Source organism: Cupressus sempervirens, chromosome 10 (genome assembly GCF_028749045.1).
Source record: "Cupressus sempervirens isolate cs-2001-9-10 chromosome 10, ASM2874904v1, whole genome shotgun sequence".
In the NCBI taxonomy this organism is placed as follows: domain Eukaryota; kingdom Viridiplantae; phylum Streptophyta; class Pinopsida; order Cupressales; family Cupressaceae; genus Cupressus; species Cupressus sempervirens.
In genome coordinates, this window is record NC_143127.1 from 386406867 (window position 1) to 386433409 (window position 26543).

General features: G+C 34.2%; 1 protein-coding gene across 3 annotated transcripts; it reads left to right on the forward strand.

Annotated features, from left to right (window-relative positions):
- The first annotated feature begins 18435 nt into the window (after nucleotides 1-18435).
- On the forward strand, nucleotides 18436-22734 carry LOC149534283 (putative glycosyltransferase At5g03795). 3 transcript variants are annotated; one of them, XM_089804194.1, is made up of 5 exons: nucleotides 18436-19444; nucleotides 19537-19826; nucleotides 19936-20093; nucleotides 20506-20854; nucleotides 21646-22734. In XM_089804194.1, the coding sequence occupies exons 2-5, from the start codon at nucleotides 19566-19568 to the stop codon at nucleotides 22312-22314; spliced, it is 1437 nt and encodes a 478-aa protein (XP_089660320.1). In that variant the 5' UTR covers nucleotides 18436-19444; nucleotides 19537-19565; the 3' UTR covers nucleotides 22315-22734. The 3 variants fall into 3 exon arrangements, with proteins under 3 accessions (XP_089660320.1, XP_089660318.1, XP_089660319.1); XM_089804192.1 differs by having other exon boundaries at nucleotides 18639-19444; nucleotides 19731-19826; XM_089804193.1 differs by having other exon boundaries at nucleotides 19352-19826.
- The last annotated feature ends 3809 nt before the right edge of the window (nucleotides 22735-26543 follow it).

A 26543-nucleotide genomic window follows, 5' to 3' on the forward strand; every position in this document is an offset into this window, starting at 1 on the left:
TATTTTAAGATGATGACTAGAATTAAAATAAAATATTAAATTATGATTATAATCTTATCCCAAGTCAATATTTTAATATTACAACTATAATAATAAATATAAAAAATATACCATATCATTATAAATAAAATAATAACAAACATCAAACATGATAAAGCTACATGTACTTAGTCATGATCCTTCAGAGGGATATATAGAGAAATGTGATAAGTAGCTTACATTGCTATCACAATTGGGCACTTCCCAATAATCATCTGCATCCATATACTCTCATTAGTTGCAATGACAATCCAACAAATGGAATAAAATAGATAAAACATCAATAAAAAAACCAAAAGAACATCGTGTTAAACAAAATTGAGAAGACAATCTTACATGTTGTTTGTCAACTTCCTTTGATTTGTTGAGAACTACCCTTATCTTGTCATCATGGCCAAAAAGGGACCCAGTAACACTCTTGAACACATCACTTATATCAAGATTGTATGGGTCAAATAACAAGAGTATACGATTATATTTCACAACAAATCAAAAAGCCACATGACTAGTGATGTCATAATTACTACATCATTTTTCTCCAAATAGAACACTTAGACTATCAACAAATGTGACATGCTCTAGAAGCTATGAACATACAACACATATATCAATAAGTATATAGACTAGGAAAGGGAAGTGAATTATGAATCCTTTGTCAAGAATTATCTTAAAGCTTCACATGACATGAAATTGATAAGTATTAAGTATACATACCACCATAAAGGAAGGACTTTGGATCCTTTTTCAAAAATATCTTCAAGACTTACCAGATGTGGCATTTTAGAGAACTCAAATTTAGAGAGAAAAATAGTACCAAAACTTGTTAGTTGACTAAAAGGCATATCTACTTGCACTACGATTGTATTTCCTAAAATAATTCTATCATTATGCCCTAGCTATAAACAAGAAAGGATATTTACTACTTAACCTTTAGAGTATTCTAGGTAATAAACTAGTTAGCTTAGATTCCAAGTATCCGAGAAAGCAAGTCCATGTCAATAAGGAATGTTATTGTTCAACATATAAGGTGTCTAAAAAATAAAGAAAGAAAATTTATCATCAATAAAACTCAAATATCTAGAGAAAGTTTGTGTAGTGCATCAAATGCAAGTGCATAAAAAAAATTAAATAATGATGAGAACTACAAAAAATATATGAACACAAATCCAAGAGATCACATGCCATCTTTCAACACAAAAGGGCTGAAAACTAAACCAATTATACAAACTAAAAACAACATATTTTGATATACATCATTGCCAAAAAAAACCTATTGCATTGTTAGAAAAAGAATTGTGAAATTATTAAAACTAGTTACTTTATAAGAGAATTGTGGTTTAATGAGTATTTAAAAGAACAAAGGACTTAAATTATTTATAGGTAAACACATTATATGCCTTTATTCCACAAGCTTCATTACAAGTAGAAGATGTTCATGAAAGGTTTTATCCAAATATTCCTTCATAAGAATATTATTTAGTTAGAAGGCTCCTAAAGCTTAGGTTAAAAAATAGCATTTTCTAAATTTTACTAAAGCTATAAGATAAACAATAAATTTCCAAACATCAAAGATGCTTGTACACACCAAGTGTAACCAATGAATACATCACATGTATTAATATTTAATCTAAAAAATGTACTTATTTGAGAAATTGTGATTCTATTCTAGCAAGCAATGTCAGAGGCCAGAAGCAATATGAAATTTACTCTTTTCCAATTTACCTAGAGCCAAAGATGAGATTCAACACTTATATTTCAGAACATCACAACAAAAGAAAATATCTTATTTGCATATAAGAAGTCATCACTATAATGCATTTTCAATTAATTTTTTAGGCATTAACAAGTAAATTTAATCTATGTATTCATAAAACAATCATGAAACCAGAAAATTTTATTGGAGCTGAAATGTTTGATTGTTAAATATTTTGGACTTTATGTAGTTCATCGGGTAATATAAACTTCATCTAAAAAAATGTGATTCAATTGAGATATACAATACTCATCTAGGCTAACAAAACTTATCTACAAATGGACATAGAAAAGACTCATAAAATAAAATAGGGACAATACAAATGGATATGTAGAAACCCCACATGCATAATTGCAATTTTTACACAACTTAGAATGTGTTCCACTTGAAAAAAAAAAAAAATCATACAAAATTTCTTGTGAGAAATGACCCCTTCATCAATCTAATCCAAGAAAAGGAAGTCCAAGCATAAGAAAGAGGTAGTTGAGACCATCACCATTTAAATCAAGAGATCAAAATGTTTAATGTAACATAATGGTTTTAAATATGAAATCCCTACTTCAATAAAGCAATAGAGAAATACATTAGTTGGAACCCTTGAAATTATGAGTAACTATTTCATCTGCTCATGCACCATTCTCAGATAAATATTTGACTCCTCAACCAGCTTTGGAAATTTTGCAAAGGTATATTTTCCTTTGTAAGCACAAAGAAATTTGTATTTATAGCCTTGAGCACTAGTTATATCATATCTCTTTTCGGTAAGCCAATAAAGCTACCTAAATCTTAATGATTTAACCATTTTTTGTTCAAACCTTAAATTCTAAGTTAAAACTTTGTGCCTAGAAAATTCAAGTAGTAGCCTCTTAGAGATAAAGTAAGTCTTTACTAGCTACAATTGTAATTGGTCATACACAATAAATATCAAGAGCATTTAGTGGCATCAACATCTTTCTTAATCGAACCATACTTGAAAAGTGTTTCCATATTAGCGTTCTTGGGAGTACACAATTTTATGTCAAAAAAATTTAAACAATGATGGTAATAATAGATTCAAGTGCCCAAGATTGGAAGTTTAAAAATGAAGGTTTTCCATCACATGAAAACATCCCATACAAGTTGACAACCATCTCTGGCAGAAGCAAACAGTGGTTTTACTTGAACAAGTATCTTACCAATTCTTTAAAAATTAGTCTCATGGCTAGCAACAAGACATTCTAGACTTCCTTGCCAACTATCACCTAGTTGTATAACAAGTATACCTATAAATGAGCAAATTGAATTATAGTATATTAAAGGATAGCAAAGGGAAATGCTTAATTAATGTTGAAAACCTTATCTTCTCCCAAGCACAAGATTTCATGGATACATAAATGGAGATTATTGCACAACTAAGTGAAATATAACTTTTCATATCTACTAGATTTTTGGAAAGCCATTCAAAAATCTGAACCACATGTTGAAATACTCAAGCCAAGGAATGATGGAATACTTTTCACAATTTGGCTTCTTGGGAACATTGATCTTTTAAATATATGAGGCATTCAAAATATTATTAAGTTATTTTAGGATAATTTCTCACTTGTGTCCTTAGTGTGACGGGAATGTCAACTGGATCTTTGCCAAAAAAATTTAATGCAATTTGATATGTTTTCTTTTGTAGTTAGAATACTAAGTGTCACTTAGCAAAACTTGTTGGAATGATGTGGGTTCATAGGCTTCAAAATATTACATTTCATTTTAATTATTTTCTATGGGACCTTACTAGAAGATTGTATTTATATCTACACTTATTCTTGAGACCTCCTTATTGTACAATGTTTACAAGCAAAAAAATACTACAAGAATAGATGCTATGGACTATTTTTGGCTTGACCCAAAAACAATAGTGTAGGTTTGATATAAGTAATGTTGTGAAGAAAATAAATAGCTAGGTTTACCATTCAAGGAGACTCAACCTCATTATTTGATAAAATTAAACATTAAACACATATTATTGGTACAATTTTTAAATCATCCACATATGATTGGTAAAGTTTAGAAATTACAACTATAAAATTTTAGAAATTATACTTGTAATCTATAATATGTAAAGTATATTATAGTTGTAATTTATAAAATATTTTAGAAATTTCTAAAGATTTAAAGATTTAAATATTTAAATTTCTAAAGTATATATATTATATCTTTACATGTAAAATATGTAAACTTTACAAATTTGTAAAGATTTAAAGATTTAAATTTCTAAAATAGTAAAATTTTAGAAATACAACTATAATATCATTGAAATTATAGTTGTAATTTCTAATACAACCTTTTCTATAATATTTTAGAAATTATGATCTTTACATATGATTTTTCAATAATCTAATGTATTAACAGTAACAGATTTCCACAATCCATTTGTAAAGTACTAAGTTTTCTAGATTCGATTGTGTGTGTTTATTTCATCATGTATATCATGTTTGATATTTCCAAAACATGTCTTTAGTTGTAATTGATAGAGACAAAGTAATTAATAACAACTATAGATTTTGGACTAAATGAGATTGGAATATATATTGTTGGTTTCATAGAAATATAATGTATTTGTCATTGAATACTTCTGGATTATATAATATTATTTATTTCTCGCATAAATATAGTGCCCCAAAAGTTTTCTATATTTTTGGAAGCCCATGGTTTTAGAAATTTTAATATCTAATAGAAAAACACATTATGCTAAATATTCTTAAGTTCAAATGAGAATCCATGAAATGAGAAATGACATTTCTAATTTAACAAATAAAAAAATATAAATGACTAAATCTCCAATCCCTATTTACATCTTGTAAATGGATTAGAGAAGAGATATTTCAGAAACAACAATATTGTGGTGTTATCTATCTTGTTTGTAAAAATAATATTAAAAAGTAAATATAAATTAGAACTTTATTAGAATATTCAATTCCTATTTTTACTTATCATCAAGATTTTACTTTAAATGATTTTCTTTACCCAACACTTATCTTGCATGAAAGTATAAATTAATTTTTAATGGATGCCTGATAGCTAGCATTAAAAATCAAAAGAAATGATATCTAAGGAAACATTTAAACATAAATTACAATAAAAGTTATCACAAAAAATATGTGTTATTCTTAGAGATTTAATATGTTCAATCTTGTATTTTATATACTTATTAAAACTATAAGATAGAGAAATGAAACAATTTGACAATATTTCTCAATCCTGATAGTAAATATGACAGATTGGAGAGAGAGATGACAGATTAGAGAAGTGGTGGACTAGAGAGTGAGGGTTTTTCCTTTGTCTTTACCACAAAATAGAGAATGCATTGAATATCCATCTTTTAAGAGATAGCTAGAATTGGTGAAGAAGAGAAATAGTGACAAACTGGAGAACAAGAAGGGTGAAATCACCAACAAATTACTCTAAGGTACCTTATCATGTTGTGTAAAACCTCCTTTGAATATGATTTTTCTGTTTGCAAAGTGTTTTGCTATTTGAGTATAGCTTTGGGAATTCAAAATCTTCCTACTAAAATATAGATTTTTGAATTCGAAGTCTTGCTATTTGGATGAAACTCTACATTTGAATAACTTGACCCATACATACCATTTTTTTGTTGTTTTTTATTGGAACTCACATGGGTTTATGTGTCCTTCTCCAATCAAACCCTGAACTATCCTTCCTTGGGGAGTTACTTATAGACCACATAAATGGGGTTTCAGATAAAAACACATTTTAACTTTGTAAATTTCTAATGAGATTGTTGAATTGTATTCCTGTATCTACAACCTTGTATTCATAGTTAGTAGTAACCATAGCATGTTTGGAGGAAACCAAATTTAGTTTTGCAGTCTAAGTCCTTCACAACATTTTCTTGCTAAATCTTGCTATATTTTGAACATTCTTTATACCTTAAAGACTAATCCTAGGCTTGTAAGCCTTATGCAACCTAGGAAGAGCTCACAGCCAAAGATTGCTCGGTGATAATTGTATTTGGAGTCCTTAAAGTTATTCTCATCTCATTTCTTGGATACTTATAGTAATGAGCAGACCTCCTATTATTCTTTTTGCTTCAACTGCCCAAAAAGCATTGAAATCTAAGACTTTCCATTTTGCTATTTAGGATTATTACCCAAATATTGAAAACTGAAAGTCAAACTGCTCCTTCTGATTGTCCAGTATGCTAGTTGATGTTAACTTCCAAAGAAAAAATCTTCTTCAAATATGAAAAACTTAGATTTAAACAAATGAAATGGGGCATGTGATTGTAGAAGTATAGTAAATGTTGAAAGTAACAAACAGTAAGATAAATACTTTGGTAAACTGTTGATGTTCCAAAGAAATTCAACTTTACTATTGTTAGTATTATGATCTCACTAGTGAATTTTAGTGTATTTAAGGTTAAGTAGATTTTGACACCTTTCATTTCTTTGTTCTTATACATAAGCGTTAAATACAGGTTGTTAGTTGTATGAAGCTTAAATTCAACATTGACATGTCTAACTATACCATATGCAAATAGTGATCTTATGTGTTCTACAATAGTTTCATTCTAACATTTAAGTGTTTTACAGTACCATAGGGAAGGAGTTCAATCCTATGTGTGTTTTGACCAGTTATATGAGCATGCTTTCAGCATTTAAGTGTTGGCTAAACCTTAAGACCAGAATGGTTTACATTTTATGTGTTTTTAGTTGCAAGAATATTCTTTCTACAATACTGTGATTGATTGTATCATAAGGAGAAAATGAACATATGTGATATATTTTTATTTTTGGTCTTGAAAAAACCTTAGTTCAAACCTCTTGTTGTAAATTAGCATATAAATGTGTAATTTCCTTCATGGATGGATGTAATATAGAGATATATGGGAAAGATAGAATGGGTACTTCACATTTAGTTTCTTCTATTTGCCAATTCTATAGAATGGATAAATGTTGTTCTTGTTTCTTCTACCATTCAATCTAGCTTTATAAGTGCTTGGCCAAGACATTTGTTTTCCAGATAATGCATATGCATGTATGTGGCTATGCTTATTTGGTTTTACTACATATGTATAGATGTGTAGTTTATTTTTATTCCCTGTTGCATTCTGTGATTAGGCTACTAGGCACATGGTTTCATGTAGTGTGTTTCAGAGCCACACTAGATCCATCCAACCTATCTTGTTTTGAGAAGCTAGGCTTCTTGTGCCAAGGTCAGGGAATTCTTCATGTTAGGAAGAATCTTGGGGGAGTATTTCACTCCCTGGTTGGCGATGTTAAAGCACCTGGGCTACACTCCCATCTCGGATAGTAGATGGACAACATCCTACAACTTTGGAGATAGGTTATGCTAAAGAACACAATAGTAAAGGTTAAATTCATTCTACTGTACTATCATCCAAGAGATGAACTATGTACACTGTATATGAGAAAATGTAAATTATGTGTAATTATTATAATTGTTGTATGTTGGAATTTGCAATTTGGTTAATGATACTTGATAAAATAATAAGATTTGATGAGTGATTAGTCATTACCATTAATGATGTAATATTGAACCTTTCTAAATATGCATAAAAGTGAAATTGTTGATCAACATCTTCATGTTTTTGTTATGTGCAAAAAGTAACTGTTAAAGATTAAGCAATTTGACTATTCCACAATGTTGTGATTGGTTCTCTTTTGCATTTTCCATAATTTGATGATGTGGAAAAGTTTAAGTAGGACATGGTTCTTACATCTGGTATCAGAGCATGGTTTAAACCTAGGCCCTTGGGCTACTGTGCTAACTTGCACCAATGTTTATCAAGTTTTTGAGTTATAATCATAACCAAAAGATCTAAATAGAAAAGTGGTTCTAGCAGTAGTGCATGGGTTGACGAACCTAATGAGAGGTTAGATAAGATAATGGCACTATTGACCCAAAGGGGGGCTTTATTACAACAACAAGGCTAGAGAATGGATAACCTAGAGCAAGGGGCTCAAGGTAGACATGCCAAAGAAGAGGCAACGAAGTGTGATGAAGATCAATGCTCTAAAGCCTTACAGAAGGAGGAAGAGAAATTAAGGAAGAAATGTGAGGATGAGCAATTAGTTGAGGCTCTTAGGAGATCTAAGATGGAGCAGAAGGTGGAAGCTCACCACTGGAGTACTATCCTTAACTCTAACAAGATTCAGATAGAAGCTAACTTGAGCAAAGATCTTAAGAAGGTGACTCCACCCATGTTCCATGGTAGAGCTTTTGGAGAAGATGTTGAGGCATGGATCACTAGTATGGAGAAGTAATTCCTAGTTTGAAATGTTACAAGAAAATCTAGAGAAGTTTGGGCCACCTATCAGCTAATGGGTGAAGCAACTACTTGGTGGGAAAATGTCATGGATGAAAAGAAACTCTAAGCATTCTTACAACTTTTCTACAAATGATGGTTACTTCAGTTGTACTATGACAAGAAAAAAATAGATTTCTACAAACTAGTTCAGGGGAACATGAATGTTGCATAGTATCATAAGTGATTTTGTCATTTGGTGAAGTCTGTTCCTAAGTATTAGCATGATGATCTATTTAGAACTCAGAAATTTGTAATGGGATTACAACCAAAGATCTGTAGTGAGGTCAAGATGCAGGAGCTTGAAACCATGGACTTTGCACAGTGTAAGGCTCTTAAGTAGGAATAGAGGTTGAAAGATGCTTCTTCATATAAATCCTTCAACCAAAAATATAAAAGGAAGTTCCAGGATAATAGGTCATATCAAGATAACAAGGGTTATTAGGATGACAGGCCAAAGGGAAATGGAAAGAAGCAACAAATAAAAAATGTGAAGAATAAGGGACAAGAGACTTTTGACAAGAATAAGGAAAACTAGAACAAGAATAAAAACCAAAATCCTAGAAATTGAAGTGGAATGAATGGAAAAAACAGAGGTGATGAGAATAGGAATGAGGATAGTAGGGCACCTAGAGCAAGCTATTATGTATGCGGCGATAACCATTTTGCTGCTAAGTGCCCACAATGAGCCAATAAGAGGGACCTTTCTCCACAACACTGCATTCATGCTGCAGTTGATCATAGATAGGTAGATTATCAGGCCATGCCTATACAAATGATTGGTACACTTTTTGGTCGCCCTATTTCGATCCTTATAGACATTGGTGCTACTAAATGTTTTGTAGATCCTAAGATTGTAGCCAAGCTACTTGTTAGGTTTGGTTTTATGGCTGAACCTTGGACTGTAGAGTATGGTAAAAGGGCTGAATGTAGGGTAGAGCAATTCTTATTTTGTAGTGAGTTGGAACTCCCTAGCTTTTGAATAGAAGTTAACTTGTATGTAGCGCCTTTGGGCTCATACGATGTCATTCTAGGCATCAACTAGTTAAGTGCGCATAAAGCTTTGGTAGAATATCAGGATAAGGTGAATAAATGTATCAATGAAATAGGGTATTCAGTGATACTAAATGGTGTCAAATGATCTTTGGAATTGAGGCAAATTTCAGCAATGCAGTTGAAGAAAGCCAAGAGTAAAGAATGTCAGTTATACATTGCCCATGTTAAGGGTCTAGAAGAGACTCCAGCTCAATTGGAGGATCATCCTATTTTGAAGGAATTCAGGGATGTGTTTCATGATGATTTTCCTAAACTACCCCCTAAGTGGGAGTTCAATTTCTCCATAGATCTTGTACCAGGAGTAGAACCTCAATCAAAGGTTCCCTACCACATGACTTCTACATAAATGTATGAGTTGAATACTCAGCTATGAGAACTCTTGGATAAAGGTTTCATTCAGCCTAGTGTGTCACTGTGGGGAGCTCCTGTAATCTTTGTCAAGAAGAAGGATGGTACCTTAAGGCTATGCATTGATTACCACATGTTGAATAAGGTAGCCATAAAGAATTGATACCCTCTGCCAAGGATTGATGAAATTTTCAATCAAATGAAGAGAGCAAATGTATTCTCTAAAATTGATTTGTGATCCGGATACCACCAAATTTGGATGTAGGAAGAAGCCATATCTAAGACAACATTTAGAACAAGATATGTCAATTATGAGTTTGTAATCTTACCTATTGGATTGACAAATGCACTTGTTGCCTTCATGAACTTGATGAACAATATTTTTCAGAGATTGTCTTGATAAATTCGTGGAGATATTCATAGATAATATACTAATATAATCCAAGAATTTAGAAGAGCACAAAGAACATTTGCGCATAGTATTGCAGCATCTGAGAGATAAGAAACTATATGGAAAACTCTCCAAATGTTCCTTTTATTAAATGAAGTTCCACTATTTAGGACACATTTTGTTAGAAAAAGGGATAGCAGTGGACCTTGCAAAGATCGAAGCCATCTTGGAATGCCCAACTCTATAGAATGTAAGCAAAGTTAGGAGCTTCATGGGTCTTGCTGGGTATTACTGGAAATTCGTTAAGGGATTTTCCCATATAGAAGCTCTGATTACATCCCTTTAGTGCAAGGGTAAAAGGTTTGAGAGGACAGAAGCATGTGAGGAATCTTTCCATCTACTTAAGAAAAAGCTTACTATAGATCCTATATTGATTATACCAAACCCAAATGGACATTTTGTTGTCACTAGAGATGCTTTTGGAGATGGGCTTGGCAATGTATTGATGCAGGATGGTAACGTTGTTGCCTACGAGTCTAGGAAACTCAAATCACATGAAGTAAATTATGCTCCTCATGATTTAGAGTTAGTTGTGATAGTACATGCCTTGTAGATGTGGTGGCATTACTTATTGGGGAAGCCATTTCTGCTCAAGACTGATCATATGGGGTTGAGGTACATTTTCACTCAACCTAATTTTAATGCCCAATAGAGACAATGGCTCAAGTTCCTTACTGAATATGATTTTGACATCAAGTATATTAAAGGAAAAGAGAATAGAGTAGTAGATGCACTTAGTTGCAAGAGACATATTGCTACTATCTCTTCATCTTGAACTTGTATGATAGAGTATATCCTTCAACACCTTCCTAGAGATGTCCATTATGAATGGGTGAAGTTAGTTTTGGATACTAATGCTTTTGACTCATGGTTTGATGATTATTCTTTGGATGAGGATGGTCTACTTAAATACCAAAATATAATTTATGTTCCCAACCATGAAGGGTTGCAGAAAGTTGTACTTGAGGGGATGCATTGCACTCCATTTTCAAGGAATCTAGGGGTAAACAAAATGATGGCTGATTTGAGGCCTTTATACTTTTGGTCAGGACTCAAATATGATGTTATAAAATATGTGGCCCAGTGTTTTGAATGTCAGGATGTCAAGGTTGAGCATGACCATCTAGTAGGTCTTTTGTACCCCCATGAGATTCTGCAATATAAATTGTAGGTTATCAACATGGATTTTGTATAGGGTTTACCCATGACTTGACACAGGCATCATGTCATCTTGGTCATAGTTGAAAAGTTAACCAAAGTTTCTCATTTCAATCTTGGCAATCTAAAGGACAAATCTCTAGTGTTAGCAAGAAAGTTTGCCTAGGAATTTTTTTGACTGCATGGTATTCTAGAGACCATTATTTTTGATAGGTACACCTGAATAACTTCAAGGTTTTGGACAACCTTGAACTCTACTTTGGGCACATTCCTAAATTTTAGTATAGCATACCACCCTGAGACTGATGAACAGACAAAGAGGGTAAATTAGGTGATACAAGATTTGTTATGCATGTACTACATAGATAAGTAGTACAAATGGGAGGAGTATCTTCCATTGGTAGAGTTTTCTTATAATAACTCCTACCATTCATCCTTGGGTATGGCTTCATTTGAGGCTCTCTACAGACAAAAACGTCAGACTCCTATCAACTAGGATAGGGTTGAGGAAAAGGTTATTATGGGTCTTGAGATGCTAAGAGAGATGGAAGAGTAGGTGATCTTAATTCGTAATTGGCTAAAGGAGGCAATAGATCAACATAAGAGTTATGCAGACAAGAAATATACTTTTTGCTAGTTCCAAACTAGGGATAAAGTGTTTCTAATGGTTAGGCCATAAAAGAGTTCAATCTCATTTGCAAGAGTTCAAAGCTTGCTCCAAGATTTGTTGGCTCGTTTGAGGTCTTAGAATTTATCAACCCAGTTGCTTATTGGCTTGCTCTACCACCTGCTTTAGCCACATTCATAATTTCTTCCATCCATCTTTTCTTAAACCCTATCATCCTAAGATATCTCATGTTCTTGATTGGCGTGCATTGCAAATACAGGATCCCAGGGTGATGATAGTTCAACCCACCTGAATCATTGAGCAGCATACCCTCAGGGTATGAGACAAGGATGCAATTTAGTATAAGGTCCAATGGGACCAATTTGGCATGGATAGTGCCACTTGGGAAGATGTGGAGGATTTATAGAAATATTTTCCCCATGTTTTTGTATAGCTATTTTACTTCAATTGAATAACAGTTTTGGTATGCATATACTAAATTTTGTTGTGAAAGCCGTCAGGATGATGCCTTTTTTTAGTGGGGAAGGATGTCACGTCTTTCCCTAAAATCATTTTTTCTTTCTTATGTGGAAAATTTTGACTTGGTCAAAATGGATTAATCTTAATTTAAGATAAATAAAAGTTAACATTAGCATTAGCATAATCACATTATTAAATCATAACATTTAAAACTAATGTTAATGTGATAAATAAGACAAAACTGCACTCATAATGTTACACCAATTAGATTCTCCCTTCATCAAGTTCCACCCCATCTTAGTGAGAAGAACATTGTTTAGATCATTTATCTTCCTTACTCCCAAACCTCCTTTGTACTTAGGTTTACAATTCGTTTCCCATCTAACCAAACTTATTATGATCTTCTTGCTTCCTCTAGACCAAATTAGCAAGAAAGATCATGTGTTGATCGTCATGATCTATCCCTCAATTGTTTCCATCATTCCCAATGCACATCAACCTTTTAAAAAATAATTCTTTTCTCCTCACAACATATGATGACACATATAGGGAAATAAATTAAAAATCCCCCATTTCAAACCTCCAATTTTTGGGCCATGTGTATTTATTATTGCCCATACCCAATTCTTTACTCCTTGCCACTTGTACATCAAGGACATGTCCTCTTCGCCAGCTCTATGACATAATTAAAAATATCTAGCTAGGACTCATCACTTTTCACTTCGTGGCTCACTAACTCCCTTACCAACTTAGGCAATGCGTTCAAATTCCTCCAACGACTAAGCCCTTTCACCTTTAAGCTAATCATTGTCATACCATCAGCCATGTTATTTCCCTCCCAAAGTATGTGATTCAAATCAAACCTATTAAGAATGGTTAATAGGTACTTGATATCATCTATCACACATTTAATAGTCCATCCCTCCCTAATATTACCTTTGCCAATCTCAATAATTATTTTAGAATCTACTTCAATTTGCACATCCCTCCATCCCACACTTATGACCAATTTTATCATTATTACAATTAATTGTGATTATCATTTCCACTTTTGGGTTTTTTTGCCTAAGTGTGAATTTTTTTATAGAAACTATGTCTGGGTCCTAAAGAAAAAGAGAGGAGAGGAAAAAATTGCAGAGATGGGTGGTGATTTGATGTGCATTAAACTGGCTATGATTAATGAAAATATGAGGAAGCCCTTGGTGTCGTACTTACTAAAGGAGGGCAGTTTTGTCTTGTTTATGGAGGCATTTTATGGGCATGATGAGAATTCCACACTAAGAAAGGTGTAATCCACAAATTGTTGAATCACTTCAAGAGGAAGTTTGGAAGTAGGTTTAATGCCTTTAATTATCCCCCCCTCCAACTTTCTCATGAATTCTCTTCCCAAGACTTCAGCTACCATAATAAACAAGTAGGGAGAGATAGGATCCCCCTGCCTAAGTCCTCTCTCCCCTCCAAAATTCCCCCAAGATGACCCATTAACCATCACAGAATAGCTGACAGTTTCCACCATCGACTTCACCATTCTAATAACCTTTTGACTAAAGCCTATCGTTTCCATAAATTTTTATAAGAAAATCCAATTAATCCTATCATAAGCTTTAAAGATGTTGAGTTTCAAGGCAATACCAGGATTACCACTTTTCTCCATAGAGTGCAAGACTTCATGCATCGTTATAGCAGCATCCAAGATTTTTCATCCTAGGACAAACCCACTCTAGGTTTTCCCTATGAACTTATGTAGCAGCAACTTCAACCTATTCACTAGAATTTTTGAGAAAATATTGTAAGTAGTGTTAATAGACTAATTGGCTTGAAGTCGAAAAGGACCTCTGGGCCTTTCACCTTGGGGATCAATGCAATGAATGTTTTATTGAGTTTTTAAAGAAGTTTCTCAATTCTAAAAAAATCACAGGATGGCCAAAGGAGATCCAACTTGATAATCTTACACAAGTGTTGAAAGAACACCGAGGACAAACCGTTAGGTCCCAAGGATTTATAAGCTTTCATATAGAACATAGCTCTGTGGACTTCATCCTCAATCACCATTTGAACTAACTCCTTGTTCTCTTCAGTGGAGATCATTATAGGAATAGAATCAATTAGCCATTGCACATCCTCCTCTCTGAAGTCGCTTTGCTCTTCTAGATAAGAGTTCTAAAATTAAGCATTACCTAGTTCCCTATCTCTTCAATTTTATTTAGCTTTACATTATTGTCATCTTTGATGTTATCAATAGTGTTTCTCCTTTTATGAATTGAGGCAGATCTATGAAAAAATGTAGTATTCCCATCACCCAGTTGGAGCCATAACACCCTAGATCTCTGTTTCTAGTAAGTCTCCTCTCTAATCATCATTTCCTTCCACACTTTTTGGTATTTATCGTCCTCGTGAATAATATTATTTTTGGTCTTGCCTTCCCCCATAGCTTTCTAGAGCTCGACTAACTTCCCTTCAACCTCTACCTTAGTCTTGAAGATATCACCAAAATATCTTTTCTTCCAAGGCAACACATTTCTTTTAATGTTCTCTAGCTTAACAGAGAGTCTATACATTGTTGTCCCTTCAATCCTAATCCCCCACCACTCAACCACCCTAGAGCTGAAGTCAAGACGGGATTGCCACATTATTTCATATCTAAAAGGTCTTGCCCCCCCTAGGGTATCTTCCTTCTAGTTAAAAAGGATAGGGGCGTGATCCAAGACTATCTTGGGTAGTCCCATAAGAGAGGAGGAAGTTAATCCTTCCCAACTAGACAAGACCAAAAGTCTATCCAATTTGACTTGAATAAGGTCAACACCCTTCCTATTATTTGAACATGTGAACTTCACTCCATGCATCTCCATATCCATTAAATCATTATTATTTATAAAATTAGCTAGATCTTTCATACTATCATTAAAATCAACCATTACTCCAACTTTCTCCGAAGGGTACATAGGCGAGTTAAAATCTCCCATGCAAAAGGTGTTCTTAGTTTGAGAGACAAAAAAAGACAGCTCCTCCCATAAGTTGTGTCTTCCATTTCTAGTATTAGGAGCATACACATTAACAATATTCCATATCTTATTGCCCATCCTATGTTTAGTTATAAGATAGAATTTAGAACTATAAATTAAACTTCCATTACCATCATTTGGGTCCTAGAAGGTAGCCACTCCTCTTGATGCACCTTTTGCCTCACTATAACAAAAATTTACCCCCAGCCAAACATAACAAGCAATATTCTTCAAATTAATCATAGTCATTTTAATCTCCTAAATAAGCAGGATATCAATTTTTTGGTCTGATAATTGCTGTTTGAGGTCAAAATTCTTATGAGGGTTGTTTAACCCCCTCATGTTCCATGATAGAATAATCATTTTCTACCTTTTATCAAGGATTCCAAAGTGGGCTACCTGCCACTTGCCACCTCCCTTGCCATCTGCTTCATTCTCCTATTTTGTTTTCCTGACTTCCCAACATCCAACTTTAATTCCACTACCATCTTAGGTTTCCTTGATACCCTTGTTTGTCTTCTTTGACTTTGCCACTTTCGTTCCTTATCATCTAGCTAGGCTAGGGAATCCACCATCTTATTTGATAGTCCATCATCATTCCAACAAAGGACTCTGGCAACTTCCCCCTCCTTCGAGTCATTCACCTTGCCTTCCTCCAAGGCCTTATCAATGTCCCCTCTAAAGACCTCCTCAATCACTAGGTTCCTCAAAGGGGTACTGAGGAACTTCTCAATTCCTTGTAGAAAGGGAAAAGAATCAATTTCTCCTTCCTGTAATCCTTCCAAATCCCCTTCTTGTGTTGAAAGATTCTTTGGGTCCCAAACCAAACAAGACTTCCCCTCCAACTCTTCCATCCTTACCCTCCCCATGATAGCTTGAGGGTTATCTTCTTGTTCCTTCCTAGGAAGGGAAGTCAACCCCTTCTACACTTCTACTTGAGAATTCTTAACTTCTAGCTCCTTCCTAGGAAGGGGAGTCGCCACCCTGCCATCACGATTTCTCTCAAGAGACCTAGCTCCCTCCACCCCTGAATCCGGGGGAGGAGCCCCCCTTCTCTTTCTCCCTCTATTTTCTCCTTAGCGATCCTATCCATTTTCTTACAATCTACAATCAAATGCCCAAATGATAAGCATTTCTAGAAAAACAACCCCACATTCTCATAAATGATGGGTTGAATCTTCTTACTCCACTTTGAGCTTAGTGCAATAGACTTAGGTAAGGAAGTTCCCACTACCACATTAACACTAAACCTCGCAATGACCAGCTGGGACCTCTGCAAAGTAACCATATACACAGCTACAAAGTTCCCAAAGGAATCCCCAATGGATTTCAGGATCCTCTCATCCCAAAAATCAAGTAGAAGACCTAGTAACCTGACCTAGACCAGAGCCATCTTATTTAGTTCTTTTGCAAGATCAAACGTCAAATGCCACTTAGCCACCACTAGGCTATGCTTTTCATATGACCAGGAACCAACCGTCACCATTGTCATATATTTAGCTACTTTAAATTTAAAGCAAAATAGGCCTCTCGACATGGCTGAAACCATCACACTCCCCTTCAACTTCCATTTGTAACTTACCCACTTCCTGACTATCTCAATTGATGGGTGGAAGGAAACAAATCTACCTATGAGGTAGAGCTTCAGATTAGCTGACTCAATATCAACCAAGCTATTCAGTACCACTATTTCCACCCCTCCTCACCTCTAATCACTCTGGGAGCTTCCAACAGGATGTTAGCTGCCTTCTCTCCAAGAACCACTTCCTTCCAACCTAGAGCCCTTGTATGACTCATTTGAATCTCTTGACCCACAACAAAGCCCTAGTATGACTCACTTGAATCTCTTGGCCCACCAACAGAGCTGTTGACTCCACCAACACCCCCCCAGCAAGACGAATGATGTCGACATTCCATGAGATTGTTAGTATGCCAACCCTTATGCACTTAGAAAAGAAATTGAACTTCTACAGAGTTGCATCGAGCCACACCCCAATACCAACATAACTTAAATTTCCTTGAGAAGAACCATCACTATTGAATTTAAGAACTCTAGGTGGAGGAGGCAACCAATGACCCACACGGTTCACTTGTCGCTTCCCTTAACATATAGGATGGTTTGGAACATTATGATACCATTGACCTGCAGATCCTAAAAATAAAAAGTTAAGGTGAATGCAAATAGAAAGATCACCAAGTTCCGTACCTCCATCTAACTTACACTTAGCCTGAATGGTTTCCTGAAGGGAGTGAGAAATCTTCCACCAAAGATGCATGAATCCAACCTAAACATCCTGAAAGATTCATCAGTTTCTCTCCAACCAGATATGCCAAAGAATAAGAGGACTGACAATCCATACTGCAGTCTGAAGAGGTGAAGAATTCTACATTGTTGATAAAGTGATAATAGACATATTTTAGTCCTACCTAAAAAATATCTTAAAAGTAGAGTTCATATGTAAATTTTTTAATCATTTAACATTTTGATTTTCTTTTTCATGCCTACAAATTTTCCCTATGAAAATCCCTTGTTTATATCATATATTTACACTAAAGACGTACTATATTGAGATGTTTTAGCTCACTTTCTAATCAATGGTTCCTATCTCATTATAGATAATGCAAGATAATTTTTCTTCCATTTTAATTGGCTTCTTTCTTATATCACTAGTGGAGGTATAGTTGGAAAAGACTTTCTTGCTATACTTAATGTTGTATCATGACATGTGTGAGACTTAGCAGTTAGTCAGCGAGTATACTTAGGTTGGGGTCCCATGGAAGCCAGTTTCCTCAAAAATAGAGCTGCACCCGCTGAGAATTTTAAGGAAATTTGTAAGCTAAGAGGTCCTATGGATTTTGTAATTTGAGTTTCAGCTCCCAAATTTAAGGAAAAATTTTCTAAAATTTATTTTATGATAAAAGACTTTTTTAGTTTTAAAGTCTCACTTTTTGACAAATAGCTAGATTTTTCCCTAAGCTGGTGGGGCTATTTCCAGCCCCACCCCATTTTCATCTGCTTCCTAAAAGAGCGGAGCTCCTATTATGAAGGAAAAGATTCTAATTAAACCTGTAGCCCCTCAAAAAAATTCTTATGGGACCACCTGTTCCTAAAAATTAAACCTGTAACCCCCCTCATAGAACCCCTGCCTTAATATCTTCTATCGTAACCTCCCCAGGAGGAAAGGACATCTAAGAGAATTCTTTACCAAGTGGCACAACAGAAGAAGAAGGCCAGCTAGTACTCTTAACAAAACCGTTACGAAGTGAAGCGGTCTTTCTGCGCTCATCAATGGCGAGTGAAGAATGTTCCAGATTACGCTTAAAAGAAAACTGCAGACCCCAACGACACTGAATTGGCTCGCCACAGAGCTTAAGATGATCTCGAAGATCAACTTCCATATAAAACCACTTTCCGCATTTTCTACACCCATGCATTTTCTCACCTTGCGAGTGCTTTCGCACAAAATGTCTCCTCAGCTCATAAAGAGCTACAAAATTATGTCTACAGATACAGATGGGACATCGTGACAATATTTTCTTATTATGCCCCGTCTTACCTCCACCTCCACAAAGACTGCTATTTTGCACAACAGACCTTCTGCAATCCGCTGGATCCTCAGCTCGATGGCTCTTGTGATGCATTTTTGAGCATTTAAGGCCGACGGTTTCGAAGTAGATCCACTGGAACAGTTACTACATTCTCCTCTCTTTCAAGTCCCCTGTTTGAATCCCGCTCCATTCCGCCATCACACTTCCCAGTCTCAAATGCATCTGCATCTATCAACGATTTCAAAGTAGACACCAAATTAGGGTGCATACTAGGCAGATGAATCATCGCCATAAACTCAGATTTAGAAATTTAGTGCATTCTTTTAATCCCCATCAATGTGATCCAATCCATTAAATAACCATGAATTTTAAAACTATTCAATGAAAAATAGAGTATGTGTCAAAACACGTTAACCCCTCATTTATGCCTTACACGTTTCCCTCAATTTTAGCAAATAAATTTGAAAACTTACCGTTAAACTTAAAACCAGGCGTAATCTGTTACAACGGCCATGTAAAGAGGAAGAAGCAAAGATTTGATTCATATCTCTCTTCATTCCACACCGCTAAATGCAAAAGAGGATCCCATTCTGACAATTATTTTTTACGCAGATTAATTATCCGGGTGGGATCGTTACAGGACTCAAAAGACCTTCAATTGACAGTGACACGTTTGAATGTACAATTCTTTGCTGAGCTTTTACGTTTCAGTTACGATCTCTTACTATTTTAGTTATGATCGAACTATCACTTGTTTCATTTATTTCACAGATTGTTGAGAGGACCTTGCAGATCCTTCAATGGCGGGGTTTTGTAGCTTTACTTTAGCTCTCGCATTTGTTCTTGGTTTCCTCTCCAGTTTTTTGCTCTTGAATTCCTATCATCCTAATTTGATTTCGTTCCCCCGGGCGTTTCATTTGCCTTTGGCTGTCACTCAATCGAATGATTCTGATCGAATTCCCCAGGCAGTAATAAACAGAGTTTATTACAATGTGACGGAGATCAATGCGGTTGAACAGCCCCGAAATCGACCCGATAACAGCTCCGTAGTTGAAATTCAGGTGAGTAAATTAGGGATTTTTATGCAGCTGTACAGTACAGAAAGGATTAGCTTCCATTTGAGTCGTGTAGTTGAGTGATTGTCAGGAATTTGTATGAATTTAATTGCAGAGGAAGAACGCATTGATTTCGAAGGTGGAATTAGAGTTAAGTCGGGCAAGGGCTGGCATCCTGAAAGCTGGCCAGTCCAGTAATGGAGATGCTAAGAACCAGACTTCAGACTACGTTCCCCATGGCGGTATTTACAGAAACGCCATCATGTTCCAGCGGTATGAGTTCGAATCCCCTGCCATACTTTCATTTTAGAAGAGAATATTTTCATTTACAGTGATCCGGATTTAATGGAGTAGTTACAATGCAAAGCTGTCACTACGATGCAAATTAGTTTCTTCTGTTAACGTTTTAAGTTATCCAGTCGTTGAATTCGGCAAGTTATGCCAATTACTGGCTGTCTTCTTCCTACTAATCAGTGCCTCTACAATTCCTGCGCGTTGCAAGCCTTTGATCCACAAAATTTCCTTAAATATATTCTTTAACTATATTTCTCCATGCAAATTTCCCTTCAATATTTTCTTTCCGATCATATCTTCGCTGTCTTACAAGAGCAATTCTCGATTATTTAGTTTCTTTGTAAATAGGGGTTTCGGAAAGAAATAATGCTTTCAATGTGTTTGCTTTCAGGAGCTACGCTGAAATGGAGAAAGTATTCAAGATTTATGTTTACAGAGATGGAGAACCACCTTTAGTGCACCATGGACCGTGTAAGGACATATATTCCATAGAAGGAAGGTTTATTGTCGAGCTTGAACTTGGGAACTCGATCCTCACATCGAATCCCGAGGAAGCTCACGTTTTTTTCCTTCCTTTCAGTGTAGTAATGATGGTGAGCCACATTTACGTTCCAATGACCTATGATTTAACACCTATGAAACGGTTCGTTAGTGATTACATCGATGTGATTTCCAAAAAGTACCCCTTCTGGAACCGTACCCTTGGAGCCGATCATTTCATCTTGTCCTGCCATGACTGGGTATGAGATCCATTTTTTTCTCGAAGTTTATCATAATTTTCATTTTTATGTTCCGAAACACTTGATTATTTGCAAACTTCAAACTTATTCATGTCAAACAAGAAATAAACAAATATATTTAGCCTGTTAGACAGCAACAGACAGAAATTAGATCAATCGCAGTAGCTTTCCAATTGAAAATTAATAATATCTGAATTTATTATAAGCAGCGACTGTCTGTGATTATTTTGTTAGTAACTAAAATTGAGTATTTCAGGCTGAAAATGATTTTTCGATGGATTAAATCATCAAAAGATATTTATGCAGCTGTACAATACAGAAGGATTAGCTTTGATTTGAGGTGTGCAGTTGACAGATTGCGATTATTTTGTTTGTAACTTAAATTGAGAATTTGAGGCTGAAAATATTTTCCTGATGGATTAAATCATCAAAAGATTTTTACTCAGCTGTACAGTACAGAAAGGATTAGGTTTGATTTTATTTGAACAGTTGACAGATTGTGATTATTTTGTTAGTAACTTAAATTGAGAATTTGAGGCTGAAAACGATTTCCCGATGGATTAAATCATCAAAAGATTTTTATGCAGCTGTATCGTACCGAAAGGACTAGCTTTGATTTGAGTTGTGCAGTTGATAGATTGTGATTATTTTGTTAGCGACTTAAATTGAGAATTTGAGGATGAAAATAATTTACCGACGGATTAAATCATCAAAAGATTTCTCCGTCACGAAAACATCGGAACAAACCAGTTGAAAATAACTAATTGCCTTTATTCTGGATTTGCATGCAGGCGCCAGAGACATCTATGGTAAATCCACAACTCTACAACAATTCCATCCGTGTTCTGTGCAATGCTAACACATCAGAGGGATTCAATCCCTCAAAAGATGCAACACTTCCAGAGGTAATGTTAAAAGGCTCAACGAAAATTCCGATCGGCGGGCAGCCTGCTCAAGCAAGATCTCTTCTTGCGTTCTTCGCAGGGGGAAATCATGGACGAGTGAGGCCATTACTGATTCAGCACTGGAAAGGCAGAGACAATGACATACAAGTGCACGAGTATCTCCCCAAAGGATCATCATACTATGATCTAATGAAAGCTGCAAAATATTGCTTGTGTCCGAGCGGATACGAAGTTGCAAGCCCTCGGATTGTCGAGGCCATTTACACTGGATGTGTACCAGTCATAATTTCTGATCATTATGTTCTTCCATTCAGCGATGTCCTCAATTGGCCTGCCTTTTCTGTTCAAGTTCCTCTCTCTGAAATCCCATATCTGAAGAACATACTTCAATCCATTTCTGCAGAAAGATATAACCAGATGCAGAGAAGAGTCATTCAAGTCCGGAGACATTTTACACTGAATCGGCCTCCCAAACGCTATGATATGTTTAATATGATTCTCCATTCCATATGGCTTAGGAGACTAAATGTTCAGCTGCCATTGAAATCATCATAGGCTGACAAAGCTCATATGAAAATATCTACATAGTCATTTCCAGAAAATTTTGACGGGATTTGTCAGAAAAAATATTACAATCTGTTGATCTTACGGATGATTGTAGTAACAAATTATGCTGCTGTTCAGATTGAAAACAAAAGAGGTTTGTTTGGCAGTTCAACGGATATTTGTTGTGAAGGGGCGATGTTTACAGGCCTCGCAGACTATTAACTGCCTGTGACTCTCCTATGTTATAATACAAATTTATTCCTCTACCAACGGTGGCAGATTTTGGCGAGTTTGAGGGCCCTCCTTTTTCTATATTGTTTATTTTCACCTCCCTTCGCGCCAAATTAGTTACCAGCTTCATTTACACCTTTAACAGATTTGTCGTCCCATTTTTAAAGTAATAAATTAATGTTAAATCAATTTGGTCAAGATGCTGGCGTATTTTATTATTGTTTAATTTTGTATAGTTTTAGAATTTCTTTTTTAAATTTTTATATTATTAAAATAAATAATAGCATTTTTTTATGATATTTGGAAATATTATTAATTTATAATATTTTGAATTAGATTTTTTTTTGATTGGTGATTTAAAAATAAATAAAATTCATATATGTAACTATTACTATTTCAGATATAGAAACGCTACTTTAAAGAAGAAATACTGTAAGTGTTCACTTCATCTATCCCATCTATCCCTCTATCCATAATGTGATTTATGATGTGTACAAAAAATATGCTAACATAAAGGCTTTTGTATTAATTGATGATTGAATTATATATTAGTGTTAGTTTACAAGGTTGAATTTGTCACACACGTTGTGTTGATTAAGGACTTTTGTATTAATGAATGATTGAATTATGTATTAGTGTTAGTTTACAAGATTGAATTTGTCCCACACATTTTGTTGAATAAAGACTTTTCTATTAATGGATGATTGAATTATATATTAGTGTTAGTTTACAAGGTTGAATACATCCCACACGTTGCCTTGATTAATGAGAAGTATCACATTTCAATGAATTACATCTATTGATTGAATTATATATTAGTGTTAGTTTACAAGGTTGAATTTGTCCCACACATTGTGTTGATTAAAGAGAAGTATCACATTTCAATGAATGCCATCTATTATTTTGGTTGGTTTGTGGCAGTTATGCACTAATCAACTTCCAAATGTGATGGAAGGCTCATTCAAAAAAATATTGAACAACCTTTCACTTTAGACTCAATATGAAGTATGTAATGTTAGATTGAAAAATATAATCGATTTGAAAAATATTTTATAATTTTGAGTTTTTTTTTGTATTAACTCAACTATAGTATTATTTACATATCGTATGATTGTTTATTATTATTTTGTTTGTCATTCTTCCTTGAAGCCTACTTATAATTGAAGTAAGGTCTCTTGTCATTTTTCCTATCTTCCATTAGGGGGATTGGTCCTTGCTATCATGTTTATGGTTGTAAGCCCATTAGAACTTCTCTAATGATGTTTTCCAGTTGTCATTTAAGGATTATGTAGTTATCCTTGATCTTGTGATCTAGTTAAAATTTTTTTATATATTTACCTCTTCAGTTTATATTCTTAATATTATTGAATAGATATGTATATTTAATGTACTATAATTTTATCTCCTAAGGTCACATAAATAACAATGAAGACAACTTTCAGAGGGGATATCGATGGTGACTAAGTAAAATAGATTCTATAATTACTAGCCTTCCCCTTCTCCCCCCTTCTTGATGTGGTGGAGCCCATTGTAAGTCTATTGTAGTCATTGAGTGTACAAATATTTATTATGTTTCTTCTCAATGAACTAGTTCTTCAACTTTGTATTAACTGTATTTACATGTTTGATGGGAAAATGACCCAATATTTAAAAGATATTCTAAAAGAGACTATTGCAACGATTGAGTTATCTCTTAGTGGTAAGTTTATATCATCTTTCCCTAATATTGATTAGTTAAGGAAGTGGGCTTCTTATCTCTGTAGAATCAAAGTTACAATCAAAATTAATGCTATCACAACTACCTCATTTTTATTTTATTTTTTAATAAAGGAAGACTTTATAAATATGTCCACATGCTAGGTCCTTAGACCTATGAGAGAAGTAATCACAATGTCCTTTTTTTTTTTTTTTCTTTTTTTTTCCTAAAAGAGGCTATTGCAACGATTGAGCTATCTCTTACTGGTAAGTTTATATCATTTTCCCTACTATTGATTAGTTAAGGAAGTGGGTTTCTTATCTTTGTAGAATCAAAGTTACTATCAAAATTAATTCTATCACAACTACCTCATTTTTATTTTATTTTTTAATAAAGGAAGACTTTATAAATATTTCCATATGAGAGGTCCTTAGACCTCTGGGAGAAGTAATCACAATGTCCTTTTTATGCCTAAAAATATCTAGGGGTTGTGGCTCCTACTTGAATTCACTTTCCTAGCCTCCCATTGTAGTTCTAGAAATTTATGGTTTTAAGAGGTATTATAGATTCCTATAGTAATATCTTGGTGGTTGACATGATTACTCAACAAAGATCTTGACTCTTTGCTAGTATCTATGGTAATATAATGATAATTTCAAACCTCCCTTTCTTTGTTACTCTCTAATCCTACTATGACATGTGGCATCAACCTATGGAATATGAGAATGCTTCCAAATTTTTTTAGGACTATAATAAATATAAAATCTCAATTCTAACTCTAAGAAACAATGCTTAAAAAATAGCTAAGAATAGTAAAGTTTAAGGAAAAGATGACAAAGTTGATGAGCCTCCCTTCAATATTGAGAGGAAACTTAAATATAGTAAGGAAAAAGACATAAATGACTTTATTTCTATCACCTCAAGAGGAGAATTGAGGGTCTCTATTAAGGTTTAGTTGATGAGGGAGGGAAGAGTTATCCTACCCAAAATATTTTAATGGAGACATAATCCTTAATACCGACTATTGATGGAAAGACTAATCAAGAAACCACCCTAGATACTCATATAGAAGAAGCTTCTAGATAGGATTTTTCTATGGCATCCTCTAGTAAGGTCATGCAGAATAAAAGGTAGCTTTTAAAATCTAATGGGAGCCTCCTACAATATTCTAAACCACTTGTTGAAATGTGATTATAGTTAGTATAATTGATAGTTTTTTTCATGCATCACTCCTAGTTATCATGCATTGATTATATATTTATGCACATCTAATTTGAATTCAATTAACTGTTTGGGAATACATTATTATTTAATCAATATCAAATAAATCATTTGATCATATCATTTGATCTCTCTTATTTTTCCCATCAATTGATCTTTTTATCTAGGTATTTTTATTATTTTTCCTAGACAAAATTGTACACTTATTATTCAAAATATCATTAGGAGGGACATTATCTCCCTTCGTATAGTTAAACATGAAGATATTAACTTCTAGATCTAAGATGTTGTATTATCCATAATTGATCCCATTACCTATATATTTATCAAACCTTATCCAATCTAGTCAACTCCATCTAAAATATAACAAAAATTCCAATCATTTCAACTTGCTATCATCATTCTTTGAGTTTTTTTTACCCACATCTTAAGAAAAATATCCGCCTTTATGGCTTCACACTAGCTAACTGATGTCTAGGAAAACTAATCCCATCCCCTTGATCCTCATCACCTTTTTCTAAATTTTTTTTTGTATTAGTTACTATTCTTTTCGTTGAAATATCATAATGCTATCCTAGGTTTAAAAACACCTCTATTGAAAGCCAAATTAGGTATACAACTCATCCAATTTTTTGCACCAAGTTATCCATATACCCTTAGGAAGTTTATCCTTAAGTTTTACACTATCATCAGCCTTAATCTTTAGGAATCATATAACTATTTTGATTATCATCATCATTGTCTTTTCTTATTTTTCATTGCACATCCTTAGATTTTTAGTAGACCTAATTGTAATACTAGAAAATTCGTCATCTTTAGGAAATCCTTTTAGAGTCATTTGTATTGTCATCATTTTTGGTTGCAATGAACATTTAGGTAAGCCTCCATTTTCTATCATTTAAATTTCATGCCAACGCAAACACATTTTGAAAAGAGAAGGGACATGGATCCCAATCAAGTGAATGGTTATTCTAGTTAAAAACTTAATTCCAACAACACCATGGTCACATTTGATTCTCAAAACCAAGTTCAAGAAGAGTTACCTACTATAAGTACCATGGAAGCATTTATAAATAATCCTAGAGTTACA

What these genes read in the sequence shown, in the direction of transcription:
- LOC149534283 (XM_089804192.1), top strand. Translation starts at nt 19,190, where the DNA reads ATGCCTTACACGTTTCCCTCAATTTTAGCAAATAAATTTGAAAACTTA. An exon ending in GCTCCGTAGTTGAAATTCAG is followed by an intron (nt 19,827 to 19,935) that starts GTGAGTAAATTA and finishes ATTTAATTGCAG; the next exon opens with AGGAAGAACGCATTGATTTC. An exon ending in TCTTGTCCTGCCATGACTGG is followed by an intron (nt 20,855 to 21,645) that starts GTATGAGATCCA and finishes ATTTGCATGCAG; the next exon opens with GCGCCAGAGACATCTATGGT.